The 20,796-nt window shown below is 48.4% G+C and overlaps 1 protein-coding gene across 15 annotated transcripts in view; it reads right to left on the bottom strand.

Moving 5' to 3' along the window:
- CACNA1G (calcium voltage-gated channel subunit alpha1 G) overlaps positions 1–20,796 on the bottom strand; it is a 138,612-nt gene that overhangs the window by 42,752 nt on the left and 75,064 nt on the right. For 6 of the 15 annotated variants that reach the window (XM_057418408.1, XM_057418395.1, XM_057418400.1 and 3 more), the window contains exons 12-21: positions 20,410–20,595; positions 19,156–19,270; positions 18,501–18,656; positions 14,299–14,367; positions 11,506–11,599; positions 10,738–10,922; positions 10,154–10,600; positions 4,521–4,621; positions 3,403–3,526; positions 421–489 (exon numbers count right to left, since the gene is read on the bottom strand). In XM_057418408.1, the coding sequence (XP_057274391.1) occupies positions 421–489; positions 3,403–3,526; positions 4,521–4,621; positions 10,154–10,600; positions 10,738–10,922; positions 11,506–11,599; positions 14,299–14,367; positions 18,501–18,656; positions 19,156–19,270; positions 20,410–20,595 (1,546 nt within the window). Of the gene's footprint in view, positions 1–420; positions 490–3,402; positions 3,527–4,520; positions 4,622–10,153; positions 10,601–10,737; positions 10,923–11,505; positions 11,600–13,420; positions 13,448–14,298; positions 14,368–18,500; positions 18,657–19,155; positions 19,271–20,409; positions 20,596–20,796 lie in introns of all 15 variants that reach the window. The other 9 variants (XM_057418393.1, XM_057418397.1, XM_057418394.1 and 6 more) reach the window with 3 other exon arrangements.

The raw sequence follows: 20,796 nt of genomic DNA, 5'->3' as shown, positions 1-20,796 counted from the left end.
CTGAGCCTCCTGCCTCAAATCCAGCAAAGTGTTTCAACGTGCTTAATTTTAAGTCTCACCCTCCTCAGGAAAGCACATAGCTGCTTAGGTTGTTGAGGACAATTGGTTGTTGAAGACAATGGGTCTTACATGCATGGCTGAAGTTAAGCATGTACTCAAGAGCTTTGCTGAATAGGAAAGGATTGCTGAATTGAAGCATCCCATTGCTTGTATAATGGTGTAAATCAAGAGCAACTTCACTGAAATTGTTCTGATGTAAAACGTGCTCAGAATAAGGCATGTGGTGGGTATTTGAATACAATGCAGAAGAGGAAAGTATACACCTCACTGGTAGCTGGTAGACCTACGGGTTTTGTGAGTCCACAGTAATAAAATATCACTGCTATAATACAGGCACACTTATCCTCCACCTTCATTTACCTTAACTGTCATCTCAGTCAGGAAGATAACTGTAAAGATGTAATTGGAGAGTGTTAGGAAAATCCGTTCCTGAGGAAAAGAAAATGAGAGACAATATCTTATAGCCTGCTCTCTGCAGCTGTACATCTCCCTGTGCATATTTGGGTGGTTGCTAACTGTTTTCCAGCTTCTGTGCTGAAACAAGTTTTGGACTGTTTGCTCACAAACGGGGGACTCCTTAGAGAATCCTTAGAAAACATTTAGACAATTCCAGGCACGAGGATTCAGCACAGCCAGTGCCCGAGGCTGTGTCAGCACCATGGACAGGGGCACCCACCAGCGCCTGCCCCAAAATCCATCCCCTTTTGCTCCCAAATCCCCCCATCTACCCCCAAATCCACACCCCCCTCCAGCATAAACAGGGAGGACTCATCCCCCTGGAATATGCTTGACACATCTCTACCTGCCCCTCACCTGCGGACGTCACCGCACAGTGCAAATATCACTGAGCTCCCAGTTCTCCTAGAAATTGAGTCAACATTCAAGTGGCTGTGCTGCAAGGCAAGCAGGACCCATGGGATGCTGAGGCTCAGCTGGCATCACTTGTCACAGCTCCACTGAAGCCAGCAAAGCTCTGGGGGCTTATGCCAGCTGAGACCTGCCCCCAAAAGGTTGATTCTCTTGTTCAAAGCCACAGGCTATACCTGGCCTGAAGCCCAACAGTCTCATCTCCCAGTCTCCTGTGCTATCCACCAGACCATGCAGTCCTCACTGCCACCAATCTGCAATAGCAGCTAGTGATTACAGATGAGACCATGGACTGGTTCCCTATCTGTAGTTAGCAGAAACCTTTCTTTTTAATGATGATCATTAAATAAATTACACTTTTCCCTAATCCCTAAACAATCTCTGATAGCCTGTACTAAGAAATGGACAGCAGAAGGCTGAGGCTGGAGGAAAGATGATATGTGTGCATGTATGCATGTATGCACACAATTGATCCAGCCCCGGTTCTGCTAATAACGATTTTGGATTTATTTCTGCTGTTCCCTACAGAGCAGTCCTGCAGGAGATGCAGATCTCGCTCAAAATGAGATGCAATTTAAACAAGACAAAACACCTTGGCAACTCTCTCGCTTGCCAGATCATGATTTACTGAAAGTGACTCAGGAACCACAGAGTAGCTTGTTTCCATCCAGGGTCCATAATTAATTAGGTCCTAGACCTTCACTGTGATTGCGGGAGCTGTGATAGGAAACATCTCTGGCTGTTAGCTGACTGCCACACAAAAGACTGCTGTAGAGGGGCAGGCAGCACGCAGGAGAAAGAGGATAGGGACCCGCTTGTGGAGCTGGAGATAAAACAGCAATAGCATAGAGAAGAGACTGAGGATATTACATTCCTCTCTGGCAAGCTCGTGGCTATTTTGAAGGATAATCTCCCCGACCCATGTCGTGCACTCTGCAATGGGGAGTGCATGTTGGCTAGCAACAACATCCCCCGCTCTCATAAGCCAGCTGAAACTGGGACAGGGAAAGGGAACTCGCTTGAAGGAGCTGGAAAATCCACAGCTCGGGGAAGCAAAGTACAATTATTTCAAACAACTCAAGCTAAACTAACTCTCTCGGTTTCCAGATGAGAGCTCCCTCAGTGCAGGCGGGGCCTGAGCACCCCTCCTGTCTCCCCTGCTCCTGCCCCACAGCTCAGCATCTCCCATCTCCTCTCTGCTGCTCCCAGGCTGCAGTCCAGCTCCGCTCCAGCCCTGGATGATCCAGTTTGGTTCCCTTCATTATAACCTGATGCTGATCAATCTCACACCAGTCATCTCTGCACTCCTCCAATGCAGGGGGACACCACATCCTCCTCTCATATATGAAGTACTGGGGTTTTATGATACATCCCTTTGCTGTGAACATCTCAAACTCATGCATGTCACACCATTCCCTTCATCCCTGTGTAACTACAGCTCCTTTCGGAGACAGTCTTGGTGAATGGTAGCTCTCTGAGGACAAAGCAAGGGGCTCCAAGAAGCATTTTGGATTTCAAGGGGCATTCTCAGGCTGCCCCATTTAGGGAACAGCAGGGTGATTTGTTCCTGCTAGATCAGCTGGCAGGGAGTCCTGCTCTGTTCTTGCAGCTGTGACTCAGTGCACCACGACTGCACAATAACCAAAAGAAAAGGATTTAGGGGAAGGACCACTGGGCAAACTATTACAGTAAGGAGGACTACTAGGGAGAGCTTAAAATAGGCACAGAGCAGCCAAGGCTCCAGTTTTAAGGTCTTACACTGAAGATCCACAAAAATGAACAGCCTGACACGCCTACATCAACAAAACAGGATTCTATGTGATATGAGCAGTCTTTTGCAATACATCAGCAAGAACCCAGGGTATCTCTGAGCCACAATCTATGCTAAAATAAAAGAGCAATAGGATTCTGCCCCTCTGACTGATGGATGTTGATGCTGTGAAGGTCTGGTTTGAGAAATCCTTATGTAGTCCATTAAACAAAATTGTTTGGGGAAATGGCATCACAGTGCATGTATCAATTCAGGTCTTTGTGTCACAACAAAGCTGATACACAAAGGGGAGAGAAGAATATGAAATGAACAGCTTCCCCCATTGCTTTTGCACCACACATACGTGCTGGTGGAGAACAGATGGAAGAAACGAACATTGTGTTGAGAGAGGAAAAGTGTTTGAAGGTTTATCAGAGAAGGAAACAGAGACAGATGTCATGCTTACGTGCTAAAACCTTGATTGTACTGCAGAAATGGGATATTCCATCTACTGCAGGCCATAAGATCTGCTCTTATACTCTGACAGGGCACTGGATAGGGACCAGGAGAGCTGCTGTACCTCATTCAAAGGATACACAAGGAGTGTTGATAACTTCCCATTTAAAAAGAGAAAGGAAGTGAGATCAAGTGCACAGCAGTGAGGTCCAAGCCATGGGTGTTGGCTCCACGAGGAGCACAGGAAAACGTTAACCTCAGAAACTCACGGCACTGTGAGGCTCGATTTTGGGTCTTTCCATAGCGATGGTAATGCAGTTCAGGAAAATGATCACCAAGACGATATGATCAAACATCTTGTGTGTGATGATTTTATTGCACATCAGACGGAATCTGCCGAGAAAGGAAAAAGAAAACAAAAAAGAGGGCACAGAGACCAGCTGTTAATGCTCTACTGGATGGGGAGGAGCACAGCACCTCCGTGCATGGCAGGGGAGTCGAGCGCTCCGTTTGCAAAGCAGATGAACTACAATCTCCCAATCCCCTCCCTGGCAGAGCCACACGTTGCAGGCAGATCGGGGTACGAATAGGAAAGGATCTGAGATACAGAACTGGGCTGTTAACTTCAAGCCCTGGTAATGTTATAGGGGGCTTTGGGTCACTTGAATCAGAGCAGCTGGTTCCATAATTTGGATATGTGGCCAGGTTTGGATATGACCCCCTACCTGTTCCACAGTGCTCAGGTTTAGCTTAATAAAGGAAGGAATACTCCCAGCAAGCCCGTGAGGGTTGAGAGCACATGGGACAAAGGGATAGAAGCTATTTATTGTGACAGATGGCTGTACACTGACCCAGGATTTATAATACCGAATTACATTTCCTGAAGTCCGTTTCTGAAAATCACTCTAATCTTTGTGTGAATGAACTCCAATGCTGTCCGGGCCCATTAGCTCTAACATGGGAAACCCTCACTGAGCATGGGTGCATGTCCAGAGGAACACGTAAGAGAGCACAGAGCCCAAACAGCACCAGCACGGCTGGGCTTTGGGAAGGCAAGAACTGGGGGCCTGCAGGGAGAGAGAGAGGGGAGGAGGAAGTCCAGGCTTAGAGGAAGGTCTAGGAGGCCAAGGAGCATCCTTTGCTGTGTTGTAAGTTGCAGCAGGACAAATTCAGATTCCTCTGCCTAACCAACACCTCTCCCCCTTGCTTCAAACGCTCCATGCTCCATCAAGTGAAAATATGGGTCATTCCTGGATACTCCTATCCTGTGTGACCCTCATCTAGTGCTGGAGTAGGGGAAGGGCTGGGAGTTTTGTAGAGAGAAGCAGAGCAAACCACTGTAAAAAGGGCACCCATGCCCAGCATCACCTAAGCGCAGCTGCCTTACCTTGAGTGAGGAGGGAAGATGTAGATGGACCAGGAATCTCTCTCTTTGCAGCAGGTCGGGAGCCGTGCCCGTACCCACGCCTTCATGCGGTCCTTTTTGCTCTAGGAGGAAAATGTACAGCAGAACAGGAGGAAAACACAGAGAGAACTGTTAAAACAATAAAATCCCACACTTCCAAGTGAAGGACTCGGGGCAGTTTTTCACTGAACACAGATCTCCCAAGTGTTCAGCAAAGCTGCAATACAATGTTCTCCCCACCAAAAAGGACCCCTCTGGGCAGGGGAAGGAGCTTTTGCAGGCAGGTGAGGGCTGTGCTGGCCCTGTGATCTCACAGGATTTCGTCTTGCTTCTTCCTCCACACAGTAACTGCATCTGGCACACAGTTAGCCAAGAGGACAAACATGATAAATAGAACCCTTGCCCAGAGGACTGATAACCCTCTCCAAAATAACCTGCTCTGGTCATCCTCAGTCCCTCCAGATACTCATCAGATGCTTACCTGAATCTTCTAAGGGCTTTTATGGTATTTTTGTGTGTGTGTGTAGGGGGGGGGTGTTGTCTAGGGTATTTTCAAGGGTACAGAATAGTTATGTCAGAGGTTATAAAGGGAGCAGAGGGAAGGATTCCTGCTGCTTCCTAGGCCAACCCCTATGTCCCTGCACCACTGGAAAGCTGAAGAAATCATCTGGGACCCGAGTTTTGCTCCAGGAACACAATGGTGAGCATCTGCCTCTCATTCAGCATGAACAGATTAAATGGGAGATTATAAAGCCAGAAGGGAACGCTGTAGCCAGGCTGACCTTCTGCATGAACACGGGCCATTCGACTCCTGCAAATTAATTCCTACTTGAAGCCACGACGCATCCTCAGCTGCACAGACTTATGCTTTAGATTGTCTCTAAGGTTATTTAAGGTCAGGAGGCCAGATTGTAAAAGCTTTAGCCAGCAGGTCAGCTGAAGACATCCAGAATTGGATGCCGAGGGGAAACCTCATCCCAGCTGCACCAGCCTCTGGATTAGGTTTGTCACCCTCTCATCCATAGGTCTCTGAGGCCAGGTCAGGATTTCTAATCCAATTGACACTGCAGTGTTAGCGCCTTCCGCATGGACAATCAGCAGAAGCCAGGCCAACACCTCGCCCACCATGCTGGGGCTTTCCCTTCCAAATCAAAGCATCAGATTGTAAATCTACAGACTGATGTGTGCAGTGTTCACCACAGTGCTTTGGATTTACGGATAAATAAAACCAAATCACTGCTCTTTCACTACCCTTATTTCTCTGCCACCACCTGGGCCTGGAATGTGGCTGCACGGGCTCTCTGAAGCTTTCTTTTGCAGATGCTCAGAGATGTGAGCATGAAGCACTGCACAAGAATCACCACTCACAGCCCAGGAGCATCAGGACCCCAGGGCTGAAGCACTTCTATTTATCTCACCCTGGAAACAGGGAGCAGGGATTTGTTTGGAGCCAAACTGTTAGCAATTGAAGGTACTCTGGACTGTAAAAATGGGATTCGTTAGGGTAATTGAGTGGAATGGGGGAAGTGCTTTCTGTTCCTCTACGCACTCAGCCAGGGGTCTCATTAGCAATGGGTAATAACTGGTGTAATGTCCGTTTTAATGAAAGCACTTGGTGACAACCTGAACCCTTCATAAAATGAAAACCACCTTGTGAAAATAACAAGAAAAGTTTGAATAACAACAAAAGACGAGAGCTTTCTGCCCCTCTCCTTTAGCTGCCTGTCCTTCCCTCACCTTCTATGCCACAGCACACCAGTAGGTTTTGGCCACACCTTGGCTCTTTTCACATCACTCTTCCAACTCCAGGCGAGGAGTTAGAACTGTTCCCTTCTCTCTAAACTGTATTTAACAGTGTATGCATCCTTGGGGTTGTGTTATCCCTTCAAGCAGCCTAGTTAGTTTAATCACCCATAGATTTAACAAAGGTAAATAAATGGGTAAAGATCAAGTGTCTGCTCAAAGTTGTGGTGAGAACAGTGATTGCTGCCCCTGCCTCTGGACATGGAGTAATAGCTGCGACTCAGTCCAATTCATTTTGCAAGTTGGCAGGTTTCCAGAAGTATCTATTATTCAAAGCAGTTCTGGTATTTATCATGGGGATTTGTAGTGAATAGTAATGCGTCAGCAGCACAGAATGCTTCTTTATATTCCTTTTGTCCAATTCTAATGCCAAAGATATTTTGGGGATTGGCTAATTGTTGCAGCTTGCAGTTCATGGGCGAAATCAGATAACAAAGGCAAAAAGTGATCTTCCGTCATGTCTCTGTATTCAGCTGTGGTAGAGTGAGGGCAAGCACCAGGGTTTGGCTGGGGACAGCTCAGCCAGGGTGCAGCCCGTCTGCTCTGTATGGGGTCAAGTACACCAACAGAAATCTAAAGGCAAAGGAATTATTCCAGATTTCCACCAGTGGAACAACGCAGTTCAGTTAATTTGAGCCAAATGTAAGATATTTGTGAAATAAAACCTGAGCATTTCCAGCCTAAGTCCCATCAAATGCTTTCTCCACCAGGTCCAAGCACACATCGACTGCTTACAATCAGGCTGATTGCTGCTTAAGCCTGCATTATGTTCAAAGTGATCTATCAATTACGTGGTTTAAATCATATCTGTTTGTTCATAAAACACACCTGGACAGGATGAATAAAGACGTGGGGGGAGAAAGGAACTACCCTTTAATTCAGTTGCTTAGAACTTAGACAAAATCTCGCTGGATAAGACCACCCAAACTCCCCCCACCACACGCAGGCAGGGGCTAGCAGGCAGCAGCAGTGCTGCCTTCACCTGGCAGTGTGCTAACAGGGCCCTCTGATCCCACACCAAGGAGAGCTGCTGATAAATAGCTCTTTTTTTTTCGCTAGGACTTTCAGATATTAATGTACTTCTGAGGGCAGGATGAAAGGCAGTTGACATTAAAAGATGACTGATGCACTCCTCAGAGTAAAGGGAGAGGCTTGGATTTATAAAAGATTTATTATGAGGAATAGGGGGGAACTGCTGAAAAATGCTCTGTGAACGGCAACAGACCTCCAGGCAAGCTGTAAGCTGCAAAGAAGCACTCAGGACCTGATTATTTAGTATTAAATATGAAGCAGGAGCAGGAGGAGAGGGTTTGGGATGTGGCTGGACCGCATGCCATGGAAATAGGCAAAGGGGAAAGGAGCTGCAATTGCAACGTGCAATTAGGTTTTAGGGAGGAAGGGACGCATTTGGTTGCAGATTCAATATTTCTTTCACTTTGTGCTCCGAGCACTCAGTAATTTAGGCAGAAAAGCACCCAAAAGGATGCAAAATCTAGCAGACGTGAACAGCAAAGACCTTGCAGCAGATCCCTGATCTCGGTCCCAGCCACATGAACCCCACCAGGCAGCAGATCTGCATTCAGGCAATGAAAAGGGTATTTCAGTCCCCTGATTTTATACTTCTGGGGCCTGATTCTGGCTGCTCACAGAGATGTAAATTCAGAATAAACTCACTGAAGGCAGCAGAGCAGCACTAATATAACAGGAGCCTGGGAGATCCAAACGAAGCCTTTGCACTTCCTTTCATTTCTACGCAGAGGCAATCAAAACCAGGCAGCAAGGAGAGATGTGAAGCTTTGTTGCAGAAGGGCATATTTAGGATTACTTTGATCCGAATAACAGTCGAGTTCTTTTCTTCTTTTGTTGGTGGGGGAGTTCTGAATTTGATTTTTTCCCATTTAAAAAATAATTACTTTTTTCCCCTGCCTTTGTCAAGGCTAATTTAGGGGAAACGCATCCCCCGAAACGTCATGAGAATATCACAAAGGGAAGCTCCACAACCTGAGGGCTCATTTTGCTAATTTAAGCAATATTTTCCCATCCATCTGGTTTAGTGATTTGCAGTGAAGACGTATTTTTGCACATAGAGAAAAGCACCAGCTGTGGATGTCCCAGTTGTGGCTTATGGGTGAGGGCACAATTTATTTACCCTCTTTTGCCTATTCTTTCCCTAGACATTTGCTTCTGGCCACTCCATGAGAGAGGACTGAGGGACCTTTGGTCTAACCTTAAGTGGCCAGACCTTGGTACACAGCAGACAATGTTTGGTTTAAACTAAAAGTAGCTGTTATAATAAATACTAAACACATGCATCTCGCTCAAGCTTATTGCCAGCACTGGCTGATGGGACAGGAGAAGAGGGACATGTCCCATCACACCATGTACAGCACAAGGGAGGCTGCTGAATTCTGAGCTTGTGGGGAATAGGAAAGAACCTGTGGGATGTTTGGACCAGATGATCTGGAAAAGGGAGATGCTGGAGCATAAAAAAGAAATCCCTAGCTAACAATAAGGAGCATGGGCTCTTGATTACTTTTAATTGCGCTTTTCCCAAAAATAATTACTGCTCCTTTTCTCAAAAATTAAATTTATTTTATGAAGGTTAAAAATCAGGTTAAGACAACCAGTAAAAATCCAAGGCTGAGCATCCATGCTATAGGTGTAATGGGATAATGGCTTTTTTTTAAAGGTGGTTCATGGCTTAGTGACTCCATCCTGCCAGCATTAACCCTCTTCCTCCTCCTGTTCCTTCTCTGGAGTCACCTCTGCCTTTTGCACCCCTTTGCATGCTCCACATTCCATTTTCATTCAACAATCTCCATGAAATACAGTAAAATCATGTCCACAAGCACAGCTTTCCTGTTCTCAGTACTGCCCTGGTTACCATCACATGGATCTACCCAAAAGCCATCTGCTTCACCGACAGAAAGAGTTACCCCTTGGGATAACACATTAGACGATCAGATGTTTAAGCTTGAGAACAAGGTGAAGTGAAACAAAGAGGTAACCTGGAAAGAGCAGGAAACAGCCCAAAACCATCCCAGGGACATCCGGACACAAGTGTGACAGCCAGCACTGCGAGCATCCTGCTGCCCAGCTCAAGCCCCTCTCATCCAGCCATGCAAAACACCTTGGAAAAGCAGACAAATTCCTCTTATTCGCTTAATACACAAGCATTCACATGGAAAAAGAGCCAGGGACCCTTGTCCCTCCCCTTTGCTTGCAGCCCTTTTAGTTAATATTTCCTAAATGGCACTTTTCAGCCCCTGAAAGACACACACTTATTGGCCTAATGCCTCTTTCCTATGGAAATTAATGCAGAGCCTTGAACCCTGCCCTTTCCTTGCCTGTGGATGTCAACAGAAATTGTCTGCTGCTGTGTGTGAGGGCAAAAAGCTGAATAACGGTTAGAGAGCAGGGAAAGTTACTTGGTTTGGGTTTTTCTTAAAGAAAAAATAAAACCAGGAAAGCATATCCAACCGAACTATTGTATTGGATATGCCTCCAGGAGACAGCCTTTGCTCTGCACCTTTTAGTGGAAACTGGGGAGTTTTGTCCTGATCTCTCCATCATGAACCAGCTGATGCTGCGCTGAAATACTTAATATGATGACAGCTCTATTTCTGATGGCATTCACAGCCCAAAGACCTTCTGGTGTTCTTCTGGGGCACTCAGTCTGGCGTGGTGGTGATGGTGAGACCTAGTCCCTGCACAGGCCATTGCTTTGCACCCACTCATGCTCTCCTGGGACAAGTACAAGCATCACTTTGACAAGGAAAAAAGGCCAAAATAAGCACTTGGTATCGCCTTACCATGTTGCCTTCATCATCACCATCATCACAGTCCTGTCGGGGGTCATCCAGGTGGAGCTGGTGCAGCAGCAGGCCCGGAGAGGTCTTCCCATTGCAGTCCTGGTGCTCGGAGGTGGTGGTTCGGCTGCTGTGCATGCTGCTGGTCCGGTACAGGGAAGGCACCTGCAGAGTATCCTGGAGGTCGAAGGAGCCTTTTGTTTCCAGCGACTCCATGCGCTGAGGCAAAGAGCCATTGAAGCTGCCGGCCCGGCTGGAGCGCTCCTCATCCGAGCTCTCCCCTTCCTCCGAGCTCTCCTTCCCTTCCCCGGAGAGGAGGGACCTGCGCTCTCCGCTCTGCCCTCGGCGCTTGAGGCTGGGGGCTCTGCCGATGCTGTTCCAGCTGGAGCGGCGGCTGTTCCAGCTGCTGCTGGCGCGCCAGGGGCTGTGCGGGGAGCTGCGGGCACTGGGCTGCGGGAAGGACAGGGAGAGCATCAGCCCCGTGCCACCCGCCCCGTTGCTGCTGCATCAGCTGGGGCGGATGAATGGACAGCCCCACAAGACCAATGGACGTGCGGAGCATCCGCAGGAGGAGGTGATGGGAGTACCGGGGACTTGAGCTCGTAGGCAGCGGGGTCCATGGAGACGCCGCTGGCCCGGCGGGACTCGTAGCCCTGTGCTGAGTCTCCGAACATGGCACTCTTGGGCATGGGCATCGGCGTGGCAGCGGTGTGTATGATGAGCGGTGGGGTCAGGCTCTTCTTCAGCTCTGGGTAATCAGTCAGGGCCATCACTGGAAGATACAAGGGGTTTGAGGTGTTGCACCTCAAAGTGAACATCTACAATGTTCTGCTATGGACAGGCAAAGCTGCACAGGGATGGCTCCAATCCAAGAGTCAGGAGGATAAAAAACACTTCTGGAGAGCTGAGAGCCCATCCTTCAGCCTGTCAGGTGGATGTAAATCAGGAATGGGATCAGGTGCCAACGGGACTGGGCGCAACGGGCGAGGAGGCTGTCATCTGCTGCCCCTAACCTTCCAAACAACACCCACCAGCTCCATCCCTGGGCTGTTGCTTACCCATGCTCACTCCCTCCATCCTCCTTCTTTGCAGTTCCTTCATTTATGCCTCTGCAGAGACACCCTGAATGCCCAGACCATGGGCTCAGCAGGGAGATTACAGCCCAAATGCCATCATGTCTCTCTGTCTGCATCCCACAGTCCCACCCCACGCCACAAGCCTGCTGCAACGTCAAGCATGCCACAGCTTGGAATACACCATTCTCTCCTGGAGGGCCTTTCCCTTTGGGACACATTGTTTTCCCAGCAAAGCGAGGTATCTGTGGAAGGGCCTGACCTCCTGGGGGTGTTACTCACAGGCTGGATTTGACAAGTTTTTCTTAAGTCCTGCCTCCTCTTCCAGGCTGCGGTGATAGAGATCCCCCTCCGAATCAGACTTGGAAGCATCACCCTGGGGCAAAACAGAAGGGCTTCAGCAAGGAGGGTGATGGGCCACCATGCACGGAAACCCCTCTGAAAAAATGGATATTCCCGTCTCCAACACCACACCTACGGATCCACTGAATTTCGTACCACGATGCAACATCACCTTTCACAAAATGACGCATGCACATATTTATACCACAGACTAATTAACCTCCTACCAGGAAGACAGACTGCCTCTGGCTCCAAACGCGGCCCCAGAAAGGGATCAGGAAAAAGAAACCAACCATTGCTGAGTTTTTGCTGCTGGAATTGCATTCTGGGCAGATATTAGGGAAGAGCAGACATCTGATGAGCAATTTCAGGGCAAAAGTTGACCCTATTCATCTCAATTTATGCACCATGGCTTAAAACTCCCTGTGTGTAGCTCTTTCTAGTGATGCTTCAATGAAGCAATCCAGGGTTCAGAAAGGGCACAAAGGACCCTGAGTTTCCAATGGGGACATGTCGATGGATGCCCCACCAGCACAGAACCTGATAGTGACTGCCATGGGTGGCCATTCCCCTCCCAGCTGTGACACACAACAGAAGCAGAAGCTTTGGGGATTTATGCTGTATCATTTGTGGGATTTAGATTCCTCTGTAGCATTTCAAACACTGGGGTTGAGCAAGAGCTGCCTGCTCTGACATGTGCCCAAAGGGAAGGGAGAGAAGTTTATCATTGCTCACAGCCTGGTGCCTGAGCTCTGTGGCATGGACCTGGTTAGGGATGTCCCTGTGCACCCCACTGATTCTGTCCATTGGCACTGCAGAAAGGCGCTTAGGGTGTGGTATAGTCAGGATACACCTGACGGGCAATGGTGCTCGCCAGAACGATACCCATCCAAAAGAGGAGGATTCAAGGCTGAAACCGCTGCTCTGGCAAAGGGCACCAAGCCCCGTCGCGATGGAGGATAAGTGGCAAGGGAGGGAGGATGCTGGGATGAGAGAAGCCAAGCAGATCCTCAGCTACTTCAGCTGGTAGAGACCCAGGAAACCCCACCAACACTAAGCTGCATCCCCAGGAGTCCTGGCCAGCGCTGTGGAGGTTTGGTGCTCGGGTACCTGTTGGTTGTAAAAACCCAGAGGCGCCCCAGTATGGAATGGGAGGAATTGCTGGCACCTGACACAAGGTGCAGTGCCCTGTACCTCTGTTGAGCAAAACCCCAGAGGGATGAGCCCTAATACTCCCAATGGGGTCACTAAACAGTTTAGGGGATTTTTTTCCAGGTGGACTGAATACTCTCAGTCCCAGTTTTTAAGGCAAAAGAGAGTGTGATGTGAAGTGTTGGCTCAAAACTTCCCCTCCTGAGGATCCAGGACTTCTGTGCTATTCAGGGAAGCTCATCCTGCAAGACACAGACTGGGAAGGTCAGGAACGCACACTACAAGGGGGAGCAGTAAAGTCAGGCTGGCCTGAGCTTTGCTGGAGTCTAAACCATGTCTGCGTATGAACAGGGGCTCCAGCTGGCTCCAGGTACCCTCCCTGTGGAGGCTCCCAGCTCAGCCCATCAGTGGGCCTGCCAGGGATTACTCATTCTCCCTAATGGGTTATTAAAAAGGGATAAATAACAGGAAGAATTTTATGTGATTTGTATTCCTGGAGTGTTCTTTAACAGCCTAAAGGAAAGGTTTAGGGTGCACGATGCGTGCCGAGATGGAAAAGCAGAGCTACGTGAGGACTTCCCACCCCCTTCCCCAGCACCAAACCCCACATCTGGAGGGCAGAAAGCATCCCCTCCGAAACACCACGTGCCAGACTCAGTATGGTGCAGGCAAGCATCGCGCAGCCGGGGCTGCTGCCCGTTACCTGGTCTTGCACTCCCAGTTTGCCTTTCTGGATAGAAAAGGGGTTATGAGAGAACAGGGAGTTAAAATCCTTTTGGGAAACGAGGGTACGTCCAGATGGACCAGATGGTGCAATGGCTAAACCGGCCTGTACCGAAAGGGACTGACACACCGTGATACGATGGGAAAGGGTTTTTGTGCTGAGGGAAAAGTCAGACTTCTTGGAAAGGACAGAAAGGGAAGGGGGTGATAAAGAGAAAGGTGAGGGTGGCAGAAGAGTAACGCTTGGGGTGTGCAGCACTTCAGAGATCCACAGCTTCCTCAGACCTGAATGGGACCATGTCACATCCTGACCCGTGCTGTAGCGCAGCATCTCACTGGCAATCCCAGCATCCCCGGCAGCCTTTCTGGGACACAATGCCACCATCCAACCCTGTCCTGCTGAGCACGGGGCTCTCACACACACGTGTCCACAAACAGGCTTGATTCCAGGTCCCTTCAGTCCCAGGCACCCTCCTCTGCCTGTATGATGGTGTGAGTGCTTCAGCATAGCCATCTGCACCCCTAGGGAGGTCCCTGGGATGGGACTGTGCTGTGACAGCCCCATGGGGCACCTTCCTCAGGGGAGGCATCCAGAAAGGGTCGGTGAGAGCAGGTGTTAAAGCCACCCCAAAGCACCCACCTAAATTTACCTGGCTCCCCCAGAGAAGGAAGGGACTTGAAATCAGGGCTGACTTGAAAATGAGGACAACAAAAAGGAAACCAAAACCACCCCCAAAACACCCAAACAAACCCCAAAAGAATGACAGCTACTACGATGAGAACAGCACCACGGCATGTGACCAGGCACCACGAGAGAGACAACCACGGTGGGTGGTGGGATGTGCTGTGTGTACATACCCCCGACGAGTCGACAGGCAGCTGAATACAGCTTAACTGCCCACTCGCGTCTTCTCGCTTGGAGATCTCCTGAAGGAGAAACGGGGGGAGGAAAGGGGGAGGAAGGGGAAGGGGGGGTTCAATTGTCACAGTTTCAACAGTAGGATTGAATGGGGAATCAAAAAACACATGAGAAAAGGAAGGAAAGGAGAGGGGAAAGGGAGAGGAGCAGCATGTGGCTGCGATGGAGAGCCGGGCTGGGACACCCACTCCACTTGGCACAGGGAAGGGCTGGAAGATCTCAGATGGAGTGAAGCCATTTGAAGGGACCAGCCTTACCTTTAAATTAAGTGTTTCAAACAGAGCTTTCTTCATCTCCTAAGTGATAATTGTGCTAATGAAACACCAGCTAATTATTGAAAACATGATTTTTTTTTAAATTCTTTTTTTTTTTTCTGCAGCTGCATAATGGGATCTTTATTTATGACGCCTTCATTAAACAGCAGTGGAGGCTTTTAATGAATGTTTGATTAACACAACATTAGTCCTCTTACTGTCAGGTGAAATACCTCATTTAAGGAAAGCCACCGGAATCTGCTGTGAGTTCAGATTCCTCCTCAGCCCCGTTAGTGGAGACACCCGTTTAAATCAGAGCGGTGGTCAAACGTGGCAGAGAACAGCAGACAAGGAGGCACAGCCCTGTCCTTCGGGGCTTTGCCACACAAGTGGCCCCAGCATCAACTCATAGCCCCAGAAGTCAGTCCCTCCCTACCCGCTTGGAAAGCACAGGCCATTTTTCATCTCATTGTGTTTCCCCTTCCTCACGGGTGGCTCTCCCAATGCTCCAATACTTCAGCAGGTTACACACTGTGGGAGGGCATGGGTTGTCTCACCAGCTTGCCTGCGGGGCAAGGGGTCTTTCCTCTGGTTGCTACACAGGATACAAAACTCATTCCATTCTAGACTGGGGTGAAGAGTTTAAGAAAGACCGATCAGCTTTGGGGTCTGGATGTTTGGACAATGGTGCCTTGCTAGTGATAAACACTTAAATTAAAGTCTTGAGTTGTAACAGAGAGAGACATGGAAAACGCTTTGAAAAACATGGAAAGACTTTTCTTTCACAAGGAAAATCCCACTAGAGCCGTTAGGAATGCAAAAGGTAAGGGATGCAAGAAAGACACCATTCAAAATCCCTGCTGCTGGAGAAAGGACTGTTGAAGCCCGGAAGAAGTCCTTACTCCAGGTATGCTACATCCAGAGAGCAGGCAATGTTCTGCAGAGGAAAGCGTGGAGGGGCTGGAGGACCTGTGGTACTAAGGAGGGAAGAGGCACAAAGGAGGGGAAGGAACAAATCCACAAGGGAGGATGGCCAGAGACAACGGGACACAAAACTGGGAGGATTACCAATGGAAGAATACACTTTGGAGATAGTATTGTTAGAAAGTCCCTTAGAAAAGGAGCTTTATGCCTCACAAAGAGGAGTCGTTCTTTGCTTCAGAGAGAAATCCCCTGGGCAGGGACCCAAGAGGTCAGGCAGCAATCTCAAATTAGCAGCTTGATCAAACGGAGTCCCCTGCTCACCTTCCCCACACCAGCACAGAGCTCCAGTTAAATCAGAGGACACGCAGTCAAAAATAACCACACAAAGTCCTCTGTGTGCCTCTCGCTACAGAGAGGCCAGTGACCGAATAGAAAGGAAGGCAAAGAAAAAGAAACTCAACACTGCAAAAATACTGCTCCGTATTTAAAGTTTGGAACAGGTCCTTTTTGTTTCTCAACTGCTTATATACGTCTGCTGCCTAGCAACTGGGGCTGCAAAGCCATGCACTAAAATTAACGAGGTGCTTGCAGATTGAGGAAAGGCACTCAAGGACCCAGGAGATAAAGGCAGCAGCCCTGGGGTTGTGTTTCAGCCAGAAATCTGAAGGAGAATGTAAGAAAACATCCAACAACCCAACTCAGAACGGTCAAGTGCAATCACGGGAGGGAGACGCTGGGGTTTGTTTACAGCGAGAGATGATCTCTCTATTCATTCTGCTTAGGAGAGGATCCTTTGTGTGCTGGCTAGCAAAAACCAGGATGAGATCTGTTTGCAAAGCTACACATCAGCCAAGCTGAATTAACATAAACCAGCAAGGCCAGACCCGGCTCTTGACCTCCAACAGATGTTTGCTCCCTGTTTGCTGAGGGAAACTTGGCTTGAGTCAAGGGATCTCTTGAACCCATTGTAATTTATGAGAAAACTGTGGAGAACACAGAATAACAAGGTTGTGGAAGAAAGATTAATATTAAAATAATCCCAAAAGATAAAACAATCAAAGCCCAAGGTAAAAAATAGCACCATAATCAGAGTTATGAATCACTGAAGTCCGTAGACATTGCCTTGGTTGGGCAGAATTGGCCAGAAAGGGTTTGATCTTTGGAGGCGACTGAGGGATCCTGGTTCCCTCAATCACCTCTGGGTACCAGCACAAGCATCCCTGCCTTCAGGCTGTCTCGGTGCTTCCCTGACTCAGAAGTTACTCCCTGATTTACACTGCACTTCAAGCACATTTACAGCTTACACAGAAATCCTGCAGAGGAAAGCAGGGGCAGGGATGGGGCAGCCCTGCAGCAAAAAAAAAACAGCCAAAAGCAAACCTGGGGAGTGCTGCAGGCGGTTCCCCTGACTCCAGGGAAAACAGCCCCTCAAGGGCATGGTTATTGGAATCAAATCACAGTGCATTAAGCCAGGGCATGAGTTTACAGGGAGATGTGCCATGGCACCAGCTGGCCGCAAGCGAGCGTGGGATAAATTGCTGCCGAGGGAAACAGGCTGGCAGAGCGGGAGCATGGGATGCTCTAGCATGAAAAACCAGGCTGAGCCAAGGACCAGAGGTGTCAGCCTCCCTTGAGGACCAGGGGTTGGGAAAGGGGTTGCTGCATTTAAAGGCTGCTGCATTTAGAGGATGCTTTTCTGCACGTAGCGGGTGCAGCAGGTGATCTCCCACTTTGTCGACCTTCAGAGAATCAATTTGCTAGGCTGAACAAAGGTTCGGTTTCAAAGCCATCATCAGAAGCAGACAAGGAGCTTTGTACCTCTTCTTGCTTGGGCAAGGGAACATTGTGCTACCTGGGAGAACCTGGAAGTGATCTTCCCTTCGGCTGAAATGTGGAGGGGATTTACAGACAGAAACAGCTACAACAATAACAATTAGAAAAGCATCAACATGGAGAGAGATGATACAAGAAATAAGAAGTATTTCTTCTTGCTACCTCCCAATACAACTCCATTACCTCCAAACTGTGCTCCAAAAATAATAGTAATAATAACAAAAATAGTTCTGTGCAGAGACGTTCATAGGGTGGGAGGATATTATCATACACAAGCCATAAATCTTAAGTAATATTTAGTCACCCCAGACTGCTTACAGAAATCAGGGACAGTGTGTAAAAGCACAGCCTGTACGAGCAGATCCCAGCGAGCACTTTCAGGTTATATTTACCTCTCCAGCACCCTGGGCAGGGTGTTGAAGTCCCCTCCCCTTGCTGATGTTCATAGACAGTCAATCTTTGCAGAGAGCGGGTGGGAATCTCAGGTCCCCCACCATGGGGACATGCTCACTTGCTCCGAGTTGGACAGTTGGGAAGGCAGTAGGATGAAAAATAGGTTGGGTTCAAACCTAAGTGCCCCCCTGTCCTTCCATGAAAGCCTCCAGCAATCTGGGATGTCTCATGGAAGTTTGCAGCCCAGTGAAGCAGATGGCAGAGACCTGAAATCATGTACTTTAAAATGTGCACAGCATTGCAGGGCTGGGAACAGGAAGAGCTCCATGAACACATACCATCAAAAAAAGATAATCATGTCACTAATCTCTTACCAGTCTGCGTAAGTTTTCAGGAGGGGCTTTTAATCTGGCTGACAAACACAGTGAGAACTGTTTCAAAGACACTGTCATAGCAGCCATGCCATCCGCAGTGCCTGACTCACTGCTGAATTCCCACTCCTGCATCAATGCTAACAATGCTTTTCCTTTAAGCCCTTCGTGTAAAGGGCTTGCTGTATTAAACTGCACCGTGGCTAAGAAGGAAAAAAGAATAGAAAGAAGACTTAGTACTTCCCCCCACTTTTTTCATGTACCAATCCCGTGAACACATTGCTGTCCATCTCAGAAATCAAATTCCAGGGTCTGGAGGACCTGAAACTTTAAAAGAAAACAAAGGCAGGAGTGTGAGGACATTACCTCTGTTTGGAAACCCTCTACCAGGATGGCCACCAGCAGGTTAAAGAGAACATAATTCCCAAACGTCATGAGAGCAATGAAGTAGAGAGCAGCCCAGGAGGAGGTTGAAGCCATTCCATTGTAAAGAACCTTGTTCCAGTCTTCCTGGGTCAAAATCTGCAGAGGATGGATATGAGGAAAATGGAGGTGCTGGAGGACTGTGTGTTGTTTCCTCTGAGCCCGGCTGGATACCTGTGCAAACTGCCTATATTAATTATGGGCTGAAACCAGGTTCTGTCCTTTGTCAAAACATCACTGCAAGTGGTCCTGATCTCATCCTCTCCATCTCCACCTTCTGCACTTACTGTCACCCACCCAGCCCATACCCTGCAAATACAGGTGCCTCCTGCCTCAGCAGCCCCTCCTCATGAGCTCTACAATTTATCCTGGAAAACAATCTGAAACCCCCCATGATCCTGTACTTTTGGTTTTGGGTCCTCTCCCTTCCATGGCAGGGAGCTTCACTAAGCTCTGTTAGATGCTTTGGAAAACAAGCCCAGCCCTTTCAGCCCCCCCCCCGAAACACAAGTTGTGGAAGTCCTGAGGTAAAGGTTGGACTTGATGACCTTAAAGGTCTTTTCCAACCTGGTTGATTCTGTGATTTTCCATTCTGTACCTGGAAAACGGTGACAATGGCCCAAAGCAAGGAGTCAAAGTTCTTCCTGTCGGGCAGCGTGTCCCCATCTCGCTCTGAAGCGAACTTACAGCCAAAGAGGTGCATCCCCAGGATGCTGTGTGGGAAGAAAAGCAGGGGCTCAACAAGAGGACCACAGTACAAACCAGTAACCACACAACAGGGCTGACTGTCTCCTAATGCCACTTGGGAAATTCCTTTTATTTTCTGTTAAAGAGGAATCATTTTTCACTGAAAAACGCACCTCAAGATCACGCAGTTGTGAATTTGTTAATTGGAATGGGGAAGGACCTCTGAGTTTCAACCAAAAAGCATGCCCACTCCTTTTAATTCTGCTTTGTTTTTCCTTTTAAGTCAAAACACTGTCTTTCAACATTTCCCTAAACAAAATGTTTTGACTTTCTGTTTTGCAATGACACATTTTCAGCAAAATATGCTTCAATTGAATTAGGAAGACATAAAAGAGTTTCTGTGAAATGCCTGAATGAGACATATCTGGGGACCTGAAACAGCTTTCTCAATTTTGACAAGAAAACAGAATACTTTTCATTTTAGTCTGATACTTAAAGGATAATTTGCTTTCCCCTGTTCTCATCAAGTAACCTGAATAATCAATTTATTCACAGCTCTACTGAGCACCACAGCTGAAAATGGTGGGTTTGGAGTGAAGCGTCTCACAGGGAGATGGGACATCATTCCATGGAAGAGACTGGCTTTCTCCAGCCTTCCTGGAGCCTGGATTGCTGGAACACCAGAGCTGGCTGTGACAAGGAGACACGTTCTTCTCAAAATCTAACCCAAAATCCAAAAACTCAGGGTTATGCCAAGCCTATTTCTAACACTTCCACTTCTTAAAGAGGCCATGCAAGAACACAAGCACCACCAGGGCTGACTTTATTCTAGGAACATCACCCTCTTCTTGGCAATATTTTTAGCACCAGGCTTTCTGCTAGGCTGTAAGTAATGGGACTGCTGTCTTGGGGTGGTGTCAAGGAATTATCCAGCTGAAAGATTTCCCTTGTAAATCATCTTGCAAAGACACATGTCTCATTTGGCCAGAGTTAAGAGAATTCAGGCAGGGCAGCAAGCCACCGCCAGCGCTGGCCAGCGATGCTGTTCCTGGGACCATTCAGCTCAGCCATGTCCTGCTATTGACTCTTGCATCTCCTCACCTTGCCACAAAGTCCTACATGAAAACCCAGAGCAACCTCAGGACGGGGAATCAGAAGCACTCACCTAAAGATGAAGATGAAGAGCATCAGCAACATGCAGAAGGTGGCCACGTTGTCCATGGTCTTCATGAGGACTACGAGCTGGCGCTGGAGGGCTGGCATGAAGCGGACCAGCTTCAAAACTCGCATAAGCCGAAAGGTCCGCAGGACTGAGAGCCCCCCGCCTTGCTGGCCCACGATCTCCCACACACTAAGGAGGAAGAAAAGGTCACTGAAGGATGAGGAGACAGAGCCACATAGGAGAGGAAGCAGAGGGAGGGTGAAATTCAGAGAGAAAAGGGATGGCAAGCAGGCAGAGACACACTTGCCAATGCCCCCGGTAAACTGGATTCCATCCAGGCTTGCAAAGAGCAGAGCCCCACTAGAGTGTCAAAAACACTCCTGCAAATCA

The sequence above is a fragment of the Pezoporus wallicus genome, unplaced genomic scaffold (assembly GCF_028554395.1).
Source record: "Pezoporus wallicus isolate ANWC-B61680 ecotype Strahan unplaced genomic scaffold, APGP_CSIRO_Pwel_v1 contig_3710, whole genome shotgun sequence".
Taxonomy (NCBI): Eukaryota; Metazoa; Chordata; class Aves; order Psittaciformes; family Psittacidae; genus Pezoporus; species Pezoporus wallicus.
The sequence above is the reverse complement of the archived record's forward strand: the minus strand, read 5'-3'. Positions and strand labels throughout refer to the sequence as shown.